At 37.4% G+C, this 17716-nt stretch overlaps 1 protein-coding gene across 3 annotated transcripts; it reads right to left on the bottom strand.

Moving 5' to 3' along the window:
- Positions 1 to 403: 403 nt before the first annotated feature.
- On the bottom strand, positions 404 to 13879 carry LOC308696577 (uncharacterized protein). 3 transcript variants are annotated; one of them, XM_081375390.1, is made up of 3 exons: positions 13776 to 13879; positions 13352 to 13477; positions 404 to 3289 (listed from the first exon to the last, which is right to left on the bottom strand). In XM_081375390.1, the coding sequence occupies exons 2-3, from the start codon at positions 13449 to 13451 to the stop codon at positions 1887 to 1889; spliced, it is 1503 nt and encodes a 500-aa protein (XP_081231516.1). In that variant the 5' UTR covers positions 13452 to 13477; positions 13776 to 13879; the 3' UTR covers positions 404 to 1886. The 3 variants fall into 3 exon arrangements, with proteins under 3 accessions (XP_081231516.1, XP_081231517.1, XP_081231518.1); XM_081375391.1 differs by lacking the exon at positions 404 to 3289 and adding an exon at positions 4961 to 7456 and having other exon boundaries at positions 13776 to 13841; XM_081375392.1 differs by lacking the exon at positions 404 to 3289 and adding an exon at positions 4961 to 7456 and having other exon boundaries at positions 13713 to 13815.
- Positions 13880 to 17716: the final 3837 nt, after the last annotated feature.

The following is a 17716-nucleotide window of genomic DNA, read 5'->3' as shown; positions in this document are numbered from 1 at the left end:
AATTTTATTATATTTTAATTGATTTTCACTTCCTTACAAAAAAATCCATGCTGACAAATGGGTAAAACCTAATGGTTTAAAGGAAATTGGCAAAGTGTAAAGATTTAAACTGACAAATAATTAGCATTTGGGGGCTGCACTTTGATCTTTAAATAGAGTCCTGTAATGTGTCATCAAATTATAGTTTTACTAAAAATGTCTGATAAGATTTTTTTGCATAAAAATATATTACACTAAGACATTTTAGTGGGTGTCTTCTGTAAAATCACAGTGAAAATGTATGGTAGTAATTATTTTTTTCTCTGAAAAATATAAAGTTAAACAGGACATATTCTAATGTATGTGAAAAAGACTAAATTTAAAGCTCTTTTACGCTTATTTTTATGATGCTTGAAACCCCCCTTTTCGTCTTTGACTCACATGCATTTTAATATTTATTTATCGGTTAAAACACAATCACACAAATAATATTTAATATGGATCAGATTTAATAGTTTTTGATTGTAAAAGTTAGTAACATCATCCAAAACAAAATCAAAGACATATTTTTCAGCATTGCAAGACTTTTATTTGTATTATCCACTCACAAAACCCCAACTACCCACTGCAGTGATGCTAAGGCTTGTACTTTTGCATCACTGATGGTCATTTGGGCTCATATTTGGTTTATTTTTGTCTTATATTTTTCACTGCAATTGTAGTTTAAAAGGCAAAATCAGCCGTTATGACATCTTATGCGAGTTCTTATGTGATCCTTCGTGTTTGAAACTCTTTTCACATTGAGGGCATGTGTTAGGCTTCTCTCCAGTGTGAATTATTGTGTGACTCTTAAAGGGATACTTCACCTCTGGAAAGATGAATGTGTATTTAAATTGGGTAATTTATGTAGTAGAAATGTTTAATTATTTTTTAATTTGGAGCTTTCTAGAATGAGAAAAGCCAGACAATGTATTTTTGGCTCATGTGGATGAAAGACAACTTCCAGAATGCATTTGCTTCGCTGCCCTAGGAGGCCACCCCCAAGCCACGCCTACCAGTTAGAGAGCAGTTAAACAACAAAGCTAAGCTACTAGTGAGTCTCCGTGACAAAAACTCTGTCTGCCCGGGTTTTTGAGATCGCACAAAATGTCCGGGATTCGGCTTTTGCATTCTACAGTCACCATTCATTATGTTCACTGTGGCGAGCAGGACGAGGCTGAGGGGCGCGGGAGAACGGCGCGGTCCGGTGGTGTGATTAGCCTACTGATGAGTGACACCTGTGAGACGCACCGGTCTCGTAGGCTCTCTCTCTCACGGAGGAGCGGGAATTTTCTTAGCAATGCTAAAACGCACATCAACCGATCACTTGATTAGCGTTCATGAAAACACTACATTCAGATTCACCAATCAGAATGAATTCAGTTAGATTGAAACCAAAGGTGTGCATGTAAACAATGAATGGCGACTGCAGAAAGCAAAAGCCGAATCCCAGACATTTTGGACGATCTCGATGGCCGGACATGTCCGAGAAAAAGAGGATGTATGGTAACCCCTACTACTCAGCTTTCTCCACAGAATAAGAACCTGTTAGCTTAGCTTCCAAATAAAAGATGGCTGACACTGTTTGTACATTCAGTGAGAGTGAGTGAGTGAGATCCCACCCTCTATGGGCGGGCTGAACACATGCGGAACAGCTCCTACTACTGGCTGTAGTCTTAAGCCTCGGGCCAAAAAATCCTCCGATGACGCAAAATGACGATTTTTGCGTCATCTGAGGATTTTTTCCAGACAAAAAATACATAAATCTCTCCTCTCAGGGGGTTATGAGGGAGGAAAGCATGGTAATTCTAAAATACTACAGGTTTTCTACTGATAAAAATCTTAATGCTAAATCCTGAAGTATCCCTTTAAGGTGTCTTTATGAATTCCTTCTCACTCTGATGGCAAGTGGAAAGTCCATCTTCTGTGTGAGTTCTTATATGCCACGTCAGGTTTCCTTTATGTCTGAAACTCTGTCCACAATGAGGACATATATATGGCTTCTCTCCAGTGTGGATTCTCATGTGTTCATTAAGGTGTCCTCTATGAATGAAGTGCTTTCCACACTGATGGCATGCAAATGGTTTGTCTACAGAGTTACTTGTTGTGCGACTCTCAAGGTTTCTTTCATTTTTAATAGTCTTCCCACTTTGATGGCATGTGGAAAGTCCATTTTCAGTGTGATTTTTTTTAATGTGCCACGTCAGGCTTCCTTTATGTGTGAAACCCTGTCCACAATGAGGGCATATGAAAGGCTTCTCTCCAGTGTGAATTCTCAAGTGTTCTTTAAGGTGTCCTTTGTGAATGAAACTCTTTCCACACTCAAGGCATGCATGCAGCTTGTCTACTGAGTGAATTTTTAGATGAACTTTCAAGTATCCTTTATAACTAAAATTCTTTCCACACTGGGGACACGTGTACGGTCTCTCTCCACTGTGAATTCTTAAATGATCATTAAGGTGTCCTTTATGAATGAAACCCTTTCCACACTGATGGCATGTATGTGGCTTCACTCCAGAGTGAATTTTTATGTGAACATTCAAGTATCCTTTATGATTGAAACTCTTTCCACACAGATGGCATGTGAACGGCTTTTCTCCAGTGTGAATTCTTAAATGATCATTAAGGTGTCCTCTATGAATGAAACACTTTCCACAATCGTTGCATGTGTAAGGTTTCTTTTTAGTGTGGATTCTCATGTGACTCTTAATTTCTTCTTGATGTGTGAAGCTTTTTCCACACAGAAGGCATGTTAGAGGGCACTCTTCAGTGTGAATTCTTGTGTGAACCTTAAGTATTCTTGCATTTGGGAATCTCTCCCCACACTGTTGGCATGTGGAAAGTTCTTCCTCTGTGTGAATATTCATGTGCCATGAGAGGCTTGCTTTATGTGTGAAACTCTTTCCGCACTGATGGCACGTGAAAGGCTTCTCTCCAGTGTGAATTCGTATGTGACCGTTAAGGTGTCCTTTATGAATAAATCTCTTTCCACACTGAGGGCATGAGAAAGGCTTCTCTCCAGTGTGAATTCTCATGTGAATATTAAGATGTCCTTTTTGTTTGAAACTCTTTCCACACTGATGGCATGTTAAATGCTTCTTTCTGGACTGATTTTTTATGTGATCCCTAAGGTGTCCTTTTTGTGAAACATTTTCAGACTTTAGGTTACTAAAAGGTTTTTCTTCCGTTATGAGACTTTCAGATGTATGGAATTTCAGATTGTCCTCCACTTCATTCAGTTCTTGATTTTCCTCTTTCACTTCCATCAGACCTAGGATTAACATTTAATGGTTAAAAATCAGTTTAAGAAAGGTGAAACAAGAAATAGCACAAAAAAAAAGACGCATACTTAAAGATAAATTTGCAAAAGACCTGAAGAATTTTTTTTTTTTTTGTCATTCTGAAAAAAATCTGCTAGAGTACTCATATGCAATTTAATATGTATTTTAGATGTATATACAGTAGGTATGTTCGGTGTAATTTGTAGTAAATTTGTTATTTTACTGCTATTATGATTGTAAGCCAGTGGTTTACCACCTAGTCACCAAGTCTATTTGAGCGCAATTAAATGGTTAAATGGGGTGGACGAAGTGAAGAAAATCTTATGCCAAAATATTTGAGTAATTCTATTTCAAGGTAACAATATAATACAGTTATTTGTTGCTTTAAATACGGCTGTTACGATACAAAATTTTCAAATACCACAGAATTTTCACAATTCAACAATTTAGCTCACTAAAGACAAGTAAACTAATAAAATAAGAACAAAGAAACAAATTACAAGTAATAGGCAGGGTTCGTACACCTTTTGCAAGGTCAAATTCAAGCACTTTTCAAGCACTTTCAAGGTCCATTTTAAAGCTTTTTCCAGCACCTTACACCACCGTAAATAACATACCAATACATAGTCAAAATTATTATTTCGTGTTTTTATCACATTAAAAGAGATAATGCTATAAACAGCAAAAATTGTGTTTCGTAATAGCAGAAGGATCAGATATTTAAGCAAATCACAAGTTTTATTTTTCAAAATGTATCACTGAGTAGATAATGCCTATGAATAATACTGTATTATATTATTTATTATACAATATTATAATATTAATTATATTAATGTCCAAATATTGCTTCCCAGATAATGTGATTTTCAGGCTGTAAAACTGAAGTAATTTCAAGGGCTGAAAATATGAAGACAGGATTTGAACAGAAATATTTTACAGGCCTTGCTTTTGGGACATATTCTTGATATAGACTAGGTTTGAACAAAATCTGAGACAGTGCAACAACAACCTGTAATTCCATTTTAACCCAGAAGACTCTGACAGTGCACACGCACCTGACTGATAAATAGCCATATATATTATGTATAAGACATATACATTAATCTAACGGAATAGAGCAGTGTAAATATTGCATAAGGCCATCCTCAACCTTACAGTAGGCTACTTGTATGACACTCCATCTGACACGATTTTTTTTCAGCAATCAACGATTGTTGTTATGAACTGGGCTAACGTTTTTCAAAGTTAAAAATAGTTCAACCTTTGCCGCTGCGCCCTGTGACGATTACCCGCGCGGCCAATAAAAACGGGGCATCCAAACAAGCGTGGATATCAAAATGAAAACTCCGCCTACTTTTGCTCAGACCAGCAAATCGCTCTGTATCTGAAGGGCTACATTTTATTTCTCCATTTAATAAACAAACTATTCAGTCAGATAGGTATTTGTTGTGAGAGAAATAGTTACAATTTCAAGCATTTTATCCAAAATTTAAGCACTTTTCAAACCTTGAAAACACATCAAAATTTCAAGCACCCGTACGAACCCTGAATAGGACAAATAAACACAATAGTACAAAGACATTAATTCAATAAACACTGCTTTAAAATGATCAGATAGGTCTATCAGAAATACTTAAAATGAAACACTGCATAGTCTTCACTGTATGAAATATACACTGATTTTTATTGAAGTTACAAAAGTCATTCAGTCAAAGAGCACTGAGTGATTTACAGACACCAATGCTATATTAGTCTGCCGTTCCTTAATGCACAGATCCAATATAATGAAAAAGATCAGATTTTCTCACAACCGTTTATGTTCACTTCAGACAGAGTTTACGTGAACACTTTCTAAGGCAGGCATTTTGACATAACTGTGTGTGTATTTGACCATTTAAGCACAATAAGCAGCAAACAAGAACTCGATTCAGTACTCTTAAAAGCTGTGTGACCAGTGACTTTATATGAATGCTTCAGGTGTGTGCACATAAATCATAACTTGTCAGTAAGGTGTAGCTGTCAAGTCAGTTTTATATAAGGCTTTATTTATACACTCACCAACCACTTTATTAGGGACACCTGTTCAACTGCTCATTCGCAATTATCTAATCAGCCAATCACATGGCAGCAACAATGCATTTAGGCAAATAGAAATGAGCAAGTCAATCTGCTGATGTTCAAACTGAGCATCAGAATATGGAAAAAAGTGATTTAAGTGACTTTAAACGTGGCATGGTTGTTGGTGCCAAACGGGCTGGTTTGAGTATTTCAGAAACTGCAGATCTCCTGGGATTTTCAAGCACAACTATCTTTAGTGTTTACATTGAATAGTCTAAAAAAGAGAAAATATCCTGTAAGCGGCAGTTCTGTGGGCAAAATGCCTTGATGTCCGAGCAGAATGGACAGACTGATTCAAGCTGATAGAAAGGCAACAGTAACTCAAATAAGCACTCGTTACAACCGAGGTTTGCAGAAGAGCATCTTTGAATACAAAACGTGCGGAAAATGCATCGTTACAAAGCTCAAATCCTCTCAGACTGGTTTCTTGAACATGACAGTGAGTTCACTAAACTTAAACGGCCTCCACAGTCACCAGATCTCAATCCAATAGAGCAGCTTTGGGAAGTGCTGGAATGGGAGATTCACATCATGGATGTGCAGCAGACAAATCTGCAGCAACTGCGTGACATGATCATGACAATATGGACTACAATCTCTGAGGAATGTTTCCAGCACCTCGTTGAATCTGTGCCAAAGAATAAAGGCAGTTCTGAAGGCAAAGGGGGTCCAAGCCGGTATTAGCAAGATCTACCTAATAAAGTGGCTGGGGAGTGTATGTCGATAACAATGTACATTACTTCAAAGCAGCTTTACAGAAAATATTGCTGTAATAATAGCTTTAGTTGCAGGTCATAGATCGTCATTTAGCAGTTCCATTTAAAGATTAATAAAAAAATATGCCTTAATGTTTAACTTGATGGCCCCATTAAGCAAGAAACAAAACCTTCATATTATGAGACCCAGTCAGATTATACGTAGTTCAGGGGTTCATGAACTGCTGAGGTTTCATGAAGTAGTAATTTGAGCCATTTTCAGTACATTAGCACCACCAAATGCTCTGACATTAGGCTTAAGGCTTCGCTCTGGTGTGAGAATTTTATGTGATTCTTAAGTAGTCCTTTGTGTTTGAAAGTCTTTCCACATTGATGGCACGATGCGGAAAGTCCATCTTCAGTGTGATTTTTTTTTAATGTGCAACGTCAGACTTCCTTTATGTGTGAAACTCTGTCCACAATGAGGGCATATATATGGCTTCTCTCCAGTGTGAATCCTCATGTGTTCATTAAGGTGTCCTCTATGAATGAAACTCTTTCCACACTGATGGCATGCAAACGGCTTGTTTACAGAGTGAATTCTTTGGTGAACTTTAAAGTATGCTTTATAGCTAAAACTCTTCCCACACTGGGGGCATGTATACGGCCGCTCTCCAGAGTGAAGTCTCAGGTGAACATTCAAGCATCCTTTATGACTGAAACTCTTCCCACACTGAGGGCACATGAACGGCTTCTCTCCAGTGTGAATTCGTAGGTGTTCATTAAGGTGTCCTTTATGAATAAATTTCTTTCCACACTGAGGGCATGTGAATGGCTTCTCTCCAGTGTGACCTCTCACGTGAATATTAAAGTGTCCCTTATTGCTGAAACTCTTTCCACATTCTTGGCACAGGAAAGGATTCTCTCCAGAGTGAGTTTTCATGTGATGCTGAAGAGTTCGTTTACGAGCAAAGCTCTTTCCACACTTATAACATGAAAAAAGCCCTGCAGTGTGGATTTTCATGTGACGCTTAAGGTTCTCTTTATTTGTGTATCTCTTTCCACACTGAAGGCAAGTAAAAGCTCTCTCTTCAGAGTGAATCCTCATGTGAACATTAAGATGGCCTTTATGTTTGAAACTCTTTCCACACTGATGGCATGTTAAAGGCTTCTTTCTGGTATGATTTGTAATTTGATCCCTAAGGTGTCCTTTTTGTGAGAATTTTTCAGACTGTGAGTTACTGAAACTCTTTTCTTCAGTTATGAAATGATCAGGTGTCTGAAAATCGAAGTTGTCGTCAAATTCATTCAGATCTTGATTTTCTTCTTTTACTTCCGTCAGGCCTACAATTAACATTCAGTTGTTAAAAATTGGTTCAAGAAAGGTGAAACAAGAAATACAAAAGATAGAAGCCCGATAACAAAAATATATGAAGTAACTTGTGTTTCTTTTTATGTGATCTATAGTGTGCTAATAGTTCATTCTGACATTGTGCTAGCAGATTTGATAGTGTTTTTCAATCCTGGTCCTGGGGACCCACAACGGGGGCTTATGCACAACAAGCTTTCGCATTCAGATCATCATTTAACACACCTAATTCAGCTCATCAGAGCTCCATGAAATGAAAAGTGTGCAGAGCGTTGGGTCCCAAGGAACAGAACAGAAAACCACTGTGCTAGACTACTGACATTTGTTATGTCATTTTAGATGCATTTTGGTGTGTACACTATTAAAGACAGCTATTCATCAGTTTATGTGTCGATCACAGCTTATTGCGCTTGAACAGTTTAAAATTACTTGAATGTTTAAACTGATAAGGCTTTAAAACGAATACACAGGGTTTCAACAATAAGGACTGGCCGATGGTCCAGGGCCAGCATGAAAAATGCTCGGGACAGTTGGCAGAATTCTCACTGGCCCATTTTTGGCAAGTCATGCCAAAGTTTATCACTTGCACCTGTATTTAAGTCCTGCCAATTTAAACATTCAAGCCATTTTAAACCATTCAAGTGGTTTAAAACAGTGCGCACACAGAAAGCCACCTCTCAGACAGAGCAAATACTGAATTGAGTTCTTTCACGTCGTCTTGCACTTCATTGGTTATACAGACATTATCAGAATGCCCATCTTGGCGAGTATCAATTGGTTATGCCTTAAGTGAATGTTAAATAGTTGAGAAAGAAAACATGTACAAGTATACTGGATCCATGCATTAGGTCTTAAAGTGACAGCAACCTTATATATCTACTGTTCTCCATGTCCTTAATGTTAACAATTAAAGAGAAAATCACTAATGCTGAGTAAATTTAGGAACTTTAATAGTGTTAGTACCAACCCACTTTTTCAGCTGACTTGGTTCCATAAGTATTTTCTTCTATTCATTTTTCCCCCGAGTTTAAAAAAAGGTCTTTGTTAAAGCCTTATAAGCCATGAACTAAGCCAACCAGCTACGAGGTGAATCACAACATGACAAACTTTATTCAAAACAAAAAAGTATTTGAAAAGCGGACAAAAAGAAAAGGTACAAGACTTAAAGGCTTTAGTGAGGGAAAGAACTACAATCCCATGAAGCAATGAATGAGCATCAAAAAAAAAAAAAAAAAAAAAAAAAGATGAAATATGAAACTATTCATTTAGGGCAGCAACTAACAATTATTTTGATAATGGAAAATTATTATACATTAAATAAAATTCAAATTAATTTTATTCTAATCCATTATTTTAAACTATGTTGTCCCACATCCTGCCCAATGCTGTCCTCCAAACTGTGTAGTATAAAGCCTATGAAAAACAATACAGTGGATGAATCCATGTAGGCTATGCTGTACATTAGGGTTGCACGATATTGGAAGAAATTGACATTGCAGTATTTTTTTCCTGCGATATAAATTAAATGAATTCAATTACAATAAAATGTTTTGCAAGCATAAAAAAAAAAAAGATCTGCTAATGCTAAACTATATAGGGAGCCCACACATTACTATAACATTAAAGGTTGACAAAAGAGCCTAGACTTTTAGCCTAAATTCAGATGCTATTCATTTTTAGATATAATCATCAACACTCAGCAACATTGTATGAAAACATGTACACTGCAAATAAGGCAGTTTTTGCATTATGTTTTTACTCTAATTCTTTACTGAAATATAATAATTTACACAGTTGCTGTCATTTTCATGACAGATATTTTAAACATACATTAAATAATAAAGATATCATTAACAGGTTATATATCATTAACCTAGTTATATTGTAGTTTTTTTTTCTTTGCTCTTTCTTTATCACAGTTTACTTGTCTTCAGTAAGCTTGATACGTTTTTTTAGGCTATTATTTAGTTTTTTTAATTATATTGAAAATGGTGATAAGAATTATGAAATTTCAATGGTATCGAATTTTGATATCATAAAAACCTTATTTAAAGCAAAAATAACTATACTGTGATTTATATCGTTATCATGAAATAAAATTACTCATATTGTGACATACGATTTTGGTCATATCGCCCACCCCTAATTGCACAATTTCATTGTTTATAATAGGAGTTTTCGCAAGAGTGCAGCTTTGTGTACCTCGCGTTGTAATCGACAGCTTCGGTGATTTTAATTGCAGTGATAAAAGATGTTAACGATGAATCGACGATCAAATTAATTGTCGATAATACATTTATTCGATAAAGCTTATCGATCGTCGATAAAGCAGGTTCATGCGCGCACGTGCTGATCAACCGCGAAACATGCAAAGCAGACACGAGGGAAAATGAAGCGAGCGCGCCGGAGTTATGTTAACAGCTAGAGTTGCTCCATCATGACTATAGACCTTATGCGCCAGAGAAACGAGGGCGCCGCCATCTTTAGAATATTGTCTTTGAACTTCCGTTTTTGCAGTCGCTCTGTATATTTCTATGGCATTGCTGCCAGAAGTAATTAGCTTTTGAAGTGGATTTAATTAATGTAAAGTTAACGAAAGTTATCATGAGGATTGTAATGTTTAAAGCAGATGTCTCAACAAATGTCAGTAGACCGGGAAGATTTTAAAACAAGCCGTTCATTCATAAATATGCAAGATCGCTGTGAAAATACAGACCGGAAGTCAAAAGACAATGAGCGCAGCGCTGAAAAGGGGCGGGGCTACATAAGGTCTATAGGTTTACGTGTAGCCTTTTGATCCATCATACTGATACAACTGTCTACTTTCATTGGAGACATAACCGACTGTTTTTACATGAATACTCCACATGATGGGTATTTTGACAAAATTGTGTGTGTACAGAGTTCCTTTTCAGGATAGATTGATCTTATAACTCTTTTTAATCACTCAGAATCAAGCACGTCCTGATCTTTATATTCTCATTCGTGCATTTAATCACTAAGTGTCAATAGTGCTAAATTATTTACATACCGCGATAGAGCCTACATGATATAATCTCTAGCGATTAGGGGTGCTCTGACTGATTGGCCACCGATCGCTGTCGGCCGAGAAGTGCTTTGGGGAGTTTGATCGGCAGTCTCTATAAAGGCCGATCTCATGCTGACGATGCATAAAGACGTGAACCTGCTGTTTGAGGTATTGCATGACATGCAGTGGCACTGTCTAAATCTCCGTACAGCGCCGGTAAAATAATTATAATGTTGAAGGAGAGGTAAAATTCATATTTCTTTATTAAACAACTTACAAAGTAATTTGAAAACTTTCTGTGAGACGAACAGCCTGAGTGAATCACCTCGCGCTCTCTCTCCATCTCAAAATGCGTAAATGGCTTCGTGTCACCACATCATGTCTGCACTATAAAGCCCCGTTCACACCGCCAGCGACACGGCGACATGATCCCATTCATTTCAATGGAGCACTGGCGACTTCCGGCGACACGAGCGACAGTGACCGTTGGCGACAGAATCTGGGCGTGTCAAGCGACACGAGACGCGCGACAAAAGTTCAGAAATTATAACTTTATGCAAATGAGAAGCGATTTTCACGAGCGACAACCAATAGGAAAGAAGACTTTCCGTGGAGCTCAGCTCACGTCACCGTCTCGAGTGCAGGCAAGACAGAAGAGTTCGAGGGCGATTACACTGTTTTATATGATTTGACTGTAACCACAAACATGGTGGATATAATAAAATGATGCATGGAAAAGAAACTGTCGACAGTCTCAGTGAGTTTAATTCACACATTTAGTTAGAGTGTTGTAATTTTATGATGCAAGTTTAAGTTTAGCACTGCTGCAGTTCATTCAGTTCAGTTTCCCCTGCATTATGTTGACTATTAGGGACAAGAAAATTGATTATTTGTCAAATTCGAATGACGTTTTAGTAATTTATGAGAGTTAATCTGTTGATTGATCGATCGTTAATCCAGTAGGCTAAATGATTTAATCCACTGAACACTGCTGTGGTAATATAAAAACACTCTCCCAACAGCATACTGTTTCTTTTGAGCCTAACTCCTAATCAAATTAAAATGATATAGTTGTATATATCACTTGTGATGGTATTTTGTATAGATATGGCCAGACGAGCAGTCTACCAATAACATTAGAGCGACAGCACTACGAACGCCCACAACGACTTCACAGTACAGAGACTAGCGACATACAGCGACAAAGTCGCTGGCGGTGTGAACGGGGCTTAAGAGAGCTGCACAGTTGACACAGGAATTGCACAATCTAGGCAGTGTCGCATCGTCACAAAAAGAAATGCAAATTATAGACTTTAAAGTCTTGCCAGTGTTTAAACCTCTCAGCACTCGCACAATCTCCTAGTGTTCATGCACAGTCAAAGCACACACACATAAAGCCGCCACACAAACAGCTTGCGAGTATTAAACTGCGCTTAAATGGTCAAATACACACAAACGTATGTACAAAATGATTATTGTCTTGATGAGTATGCACGTAAACACAGACAGTTTTGTCTTAAGTGAACAGTTGAGAAAGTGGTGTAACAGTATATTAGATCCGTGCAGCTCTTAAAGCAACACCAGACTTAAAAATCCTGCTGCTGTCTCTGATCTGTCTTTTGTTGTGCGATTAACATTAATGACACTCAATGCTCTTGAATGACTAACTTTTGCAACCTTAATTGTAAGGATGAATCTGTATTTAATTTATTAAGGAAAGACCACCCAGTATTATTTTACATTTGATTTCTTATTAAATTTCTTTAATATACTTACCTCAACCTACCTGGGAAACAAAACTTATTAACTTATTTCATTTGTATCTTTAGTCTATTTTATTTATTTGTGCTACTGCTTGTAAATTGTTTATTTGTTCTTATTTTATTATAAATAATTCTACATGATAAAAAAAAAAGGCTTCAAATAAATCCGTATCGATGATCATTTTGGGAGTTACTGCTTCCTGTGATCTACGATCGGCTCCAAAAATCCTGATCGGAGCACCCTTACTAACAATAGACATGTTATACCATGGTAACAATATCGTCATAGCACCCAGCCCTAGTGATAACCATAGCAAACAGAAAAAATAAATAAATCTGATACTATGTCAAATCAGTGCATTAAGACTTTGAGTGTAAGTGCACAATAATAGACCTGCCACTCGACCTGTATTGTGTTACTTTGTTGTTCATTTTATAACTAACTTCTCAAATCAGTCACTCAATAACTTTTTAGATGTAAATTTAAAGATTTTAAGTATAAAGTGGTTTCCTTTGTTTTATGATCTGTCCTGGCAGTGATTTTATATTATATTTGCTTGTTTTTTGAGGGGGGGGGGGTTTATTGTGTGCATGGATGGCCGTGTTCGTTCAAGACCACCGAAGAACATTTTTGACCCAGGAAAAAAAAAAAAGACATTATTTTAATATTACTGCATTTTCTACATTGAATTCAAATACCATAATCTGTAAAAACAAGTCTGTAGATGCATACAGTTATTAGCTAAGAAAATTGTAATTAGATATTATAAACGAAATGTTTTATATGAACGTTAATGCGCAGCACCTGAATGCACTTACGTAAGGTGTTAGGTAAGGTGGTAACCTTACTTTTTTTTTTCAACTTTCAGAAAAACAAAAACATACCCGTCAGGGGGTACGTTTAGCACAGTTTGAGAACCACTTATCAAGTCGCCAAATGCGGTGAAAAGATTAAAGCTTTGATTTCCTGTTGCTTGAATGCAAAACAAGTCGCTTTAGATAAAAAAATCTCTCTTAAATGCACACATGTAATGTACTGTTCCTGACAAACAGTTACTGGCAAATCAATGGACACCAACCTAATAGTTCCTCGGTTTCCTCTTCTTTCACCATGCATGGTTCTGAACCACCGATGTCCTGATTCTCCTCTTTAATAAACTCCATGTTTATCTTTGCCATGTAACGTTAGATCTCAGTTGTTTCACCTGGAGTTCACGGAGGAGTTTGATGAGAATTAACAGCAGAAAAAAAAAGAAAGGAATTTAAATCACAATGTCCCTCATGTGTGGATGCGTTTTGCACAGAAAATGTAACGTAACACAATAAAAACACATGTTGGCGCCATTTACGAGAGACCAACTCTGAGCAAACAAAGCAAGCATTGACATATTACGTTACGTTGTTTACATTAATTTAGCTTTGGGGATAAGTCATAAATACCATGTTTTTGGAATACATGTGCTAAAGTCAATTTTCATTCTTGCTGAAAGTTGTACTACAGACCTTAAATCCTGACTGGCTCAAGACAACAACCTTCCCATCTGTCGAATAACAACAAGAGGAGGAGGCGCAGTCCCGGAAACGACGTAATGACGTCTCCGCGTGTCAAAGAGGCAATATAAAAGTCCATTTAAATTCTTAAAATCACGAAATCTGTGGGACAATCCTCGTTCAAAAAAAAAAACGAGACAACTATCATAAATATATATATATATATATATATATATATATATATATATATATATATATATATATATATATATATATATATATATATATATATATATATTAAAAGCGTATTTTCCCCCAAAATATTTACATTTCGAAAGTCAGTGTTTTTTGTTAAATGTTAGACTGTATTTATTTAGTTATTTATTTCAGTGTTCCTATTTTACAGCAGCCTTGGTTCTGTAAATATGATTTTAAAAAGTCTTAAATATTTATAAGCCATAAACTAAATCAACATGCTATGAGGTCAGTCACAACATTACAAAGTATGATTTGATGAAAAAAGTATTTGAAAATCTGGCAAAAAAAAAAAACTGCTTTAATAAGGTAAAGAACTACAATACTGTGAAGTACTGCAAACAACATAATCAAAATAAATATGACAAATAAATATAAAACTATTGATTTAAAGATATTTAAAATAGAGACAATATATTTTTTTGTTAACTGCAAAATCTATAGAAATATAGAAAAAACACAGTGGACGTTATTGAGTGCACTCAATCCCACATTGCACCACAATAACGTGTAATAGTGTACAGCCGATGTGCACTCAACAGCTGTCCGAATTCGCTTACTCGTTATCATTCACTCACTAAGTGAACAGTATTAGTGGACTAACGTAGTGTTAGATTTTGCTGTATTTGGCCGAGCAGTGGTTTGGGTGGCTCGCCAATGTATTCGATTTGGCAATTGAGACGTTTTGGCTTCACTTTTCAGGGCTTGTGCGGCACGCTTGGTATGGGCCATTTGGTTCACACCTTAACAGACACCGTTTCAATTGATTGCATCTTGAGGCACAGAAACAATGTAAATGCATCTGACTAAAGTTAACTGAAAATACACATAATCTTTCAGTAGGGAATAGTGAATGAGGGTTTAGGGGGCAATTTCGGATTTAGCCATTGTAATAACACTGATGAATATTTCCGCCGACGAGACAGAGCTGATATCTTTCTGACATTACTTGTTATGACATCTCCAAATTCTCTTTGGCCAACTCACATGCACGGTTCAACTTGAAACGGAACTCTGAAACATAGTCAAGAATGTTGTGTGGACTCGTGTCACTAGTCCAATGATCTTTGATCAGCTTCAGTGGGCCACGGACAGTATGCCCGAACACTAACTCGGCCGGACTAAAGCCCAATGACTCCTGTACTACCTCCCTCACTGCGAACATGACCATAGGCACTCATTCACCCCAATCTTTTTGAAACTCCAGACAAACGCACACAGCATTGATTTTAAGGTCTGGTGGAACATTTCGAGTGCTCCCTGGCTTTCTGGATGGTATCAGCTTGACGTGCAGTGTTGGATATGCAACTGATCCAGAGCCTGCTTAAACACAAGTGACAAAATTCGTACCTTGGTCCAACTGAATAATACGCGGAAGGCCAAACAGTGAGATAAATTTGATAAGCGATTTTACAATCACTGATGCAGTAATTTTACGCAGAGGAATTGCCTCTGGAAAACGCGCTGACGTGCACATTATGGTAAGCAAATTTTGGTTTCCAGACTTCGTACGAGGCAAGGGACCGACACAGTCAACCATCACACGCTCAAATGGTTCACCAATAGCTGGAATTGGATGTAACAGAGCAGGTGAAATATTCTGGTTCGGTTTTCCTGTCATTTGGCACACATGACAGCTTCGGCAATAACTTGCTACATCGTTTTTCAAGCCAGGCCATGAAAAATGCCGGAGTACACGATCTTATGTTTTATTCACTCCTAAATGACCGGCAAACGGGCTATCATGCGCAAGACTCAAAATTTCAGAGCGATATGAGGGGGGAACTATTATCTGCTTAACGATTTGCCACTCATCATCAGCAGATGCAGTCGGTGGTCTCCACTTCCTCATCAACACACCATCTTCAACAAAGTATCCTCGCGATACATGTTCGAGTTGCTCAACAGGAACAACATCAGCTTCAAAGAGGGATGACGCTTTCTCATCTTTCCTCTGTTCAACAGTTGCTCGTGGGACAGTGACAATTTAGTTTGAGTTTGAACACTTAACCTCACCAAAATCTGAATTAGAGAGGAATGTATTTCTCAAATCAAAATTCCACTCACTTTCTGACTTACTAAGGCTTTTTATCTTTCAATCTCTGGGTCATAGCGCGAGTAACAGCACATGTAGGAAATACCTCAGGTTATATCTGAGCCAATGCATCAGGAGTAGAACAGGAAAGAGGAACATCAGTTACCTCAGGGCTGGCAAAAACTTTTCCTCCCGCTAAGTCATTCCCTAAAATAAATGTGACATCTCGAACGGGAAGACATGGTCGCACTCCAACAACAACACGGCCAAAAACAAGGGAAGACTCCATTTTAATTTCGTGCAAAGGCATGTTCATAAAGCCCATTTCAAATCCCTGTACCAAGACGCTTGAACCAATAGAGCTCTCATCAGAAAACGACAATATTCCTTCCAGAATAAAACTCTGAGCAGCACCTGTATCACAAAGCATCTTGACTGGTTTGCGTAAGCTAGCATTACCTGCCAAAGATACAAATCTGTACATTATGAACGGCACATACCCCTCGTCTTTACACGTCAGCTTCAGAAGCCAACAACTCCAGTCCTTCCACCTGTGGCGAGGACGTCATCAATAAACCTACTGGTTTGGGAACACTTTTTTTTTCTTTTTGAGCACATTTCACTCAGAAATGATGTGTCCACGTTTCTTACAATAAAAACAAACACTTGATGGGTGGACACAGGACACATTGTGATGAGGACACAGACTTATTAGAACTCACCGTCTCTTTATCAACAGCCAGAGGCAGAGTGCGTTCAAAATTACGCTGAGAAGACCGATAACTGTTGCTAACCAATGGAAACTTCTGTGCAATGCTAAACACGTTCTTATGTGTAAGCACATATTCATCAGCTAGTGCAGCAGCAGCGGAACATTTCAGAACTTTTTGCTCATTTAGATAAGTTACAACGCATTCTGGTAAGCAGTTTTTAAATTCTTCTAAAATAATCAGTTCAAGGAGCTCTTCAAAAGTTTTCACTTTCATAGAAGCACACCAACAATCAAACAATGACTCTTTCTCTCGAACAAACTCAACGTAAGTCTCATCACTTTTCCGAAGATTACAACATTTTTGCCGATAAGCTTCGGGAACCAGTTCATACACTCTGAGAACGGATACCTTCACTTGCTCATAAAATTAAGAGACTCTTGAATCCTCGGGGCTACCCTCAGCTGATTCAGGATAATCCGTTCCTCATCACCAAAAACGCCTTGTTTATGCAATGAATCAACAAGCAACATCTGAAGTTCACGTTTAGATGTGGTATTACAAAAACTGATCTTAAAATGAGCAGCAATTTTCATAAGTTTTGCTCTGTTAATTTGAAACAGTTCAACTTGCGTTGGATTCGCAATAAAATTTGTTAATTTGAACATGGTTTGAATTAAACGTCTAATAAGGTTATTGAGAAAAAAGAAAACGAGCACTACACGAGCCAAAATTCACATCAATCGACTGTGATTCAACAAAATGTCTTGTGCAGACACCCAGCAAACAAAGAGGAGAGAGAGACCGCCATCAACGCTGTCTCAGTTTAAATAACAGAAACCCAGATGAAAATCCCTTCTCACGACTCCACCTACAAGCTAAAATCAAGAAATCACACACTGAACAGTTATACATGCACACCCACGTAACAGCTATGTTAAAGAGATGTGTTT

Source organism: Scardinius erythrophthalmus (genome assembly GCF_964197995.2).
Source record: "Scardinius erythrophthalmus genome assembly, chromosome: 9".
Taxonomy (NCBI): Eukaryota; Metazoa; Chordata; class Actinopteri; order Cypriniformes; family Leuciscidae; genus Scardinius; species Scardinius erythrophthalmus.
Note: the sequence above shows the minus strand (reverse complement) of the source record. Positions and strands in the feature narration are given on the sequence as shown.

Excerpts from the sequence above, each read along its gene's own strand:
- LOC308696577 (XM_081375390.1), bottom strand. The coding sequence starts at position 13,451 with ATGGCAAAGATAAACATGGAGTTTATTAAAGAGGAGAATCAGGACATC. Across the intron at positions 3,290-13,351 it reads GGAAACCGAGGAACTATTAG|GTCTGATGGAAGTGAAAGAG; the intron begins GTTGGTGTCCAT and ends TGTTAATCCTAG.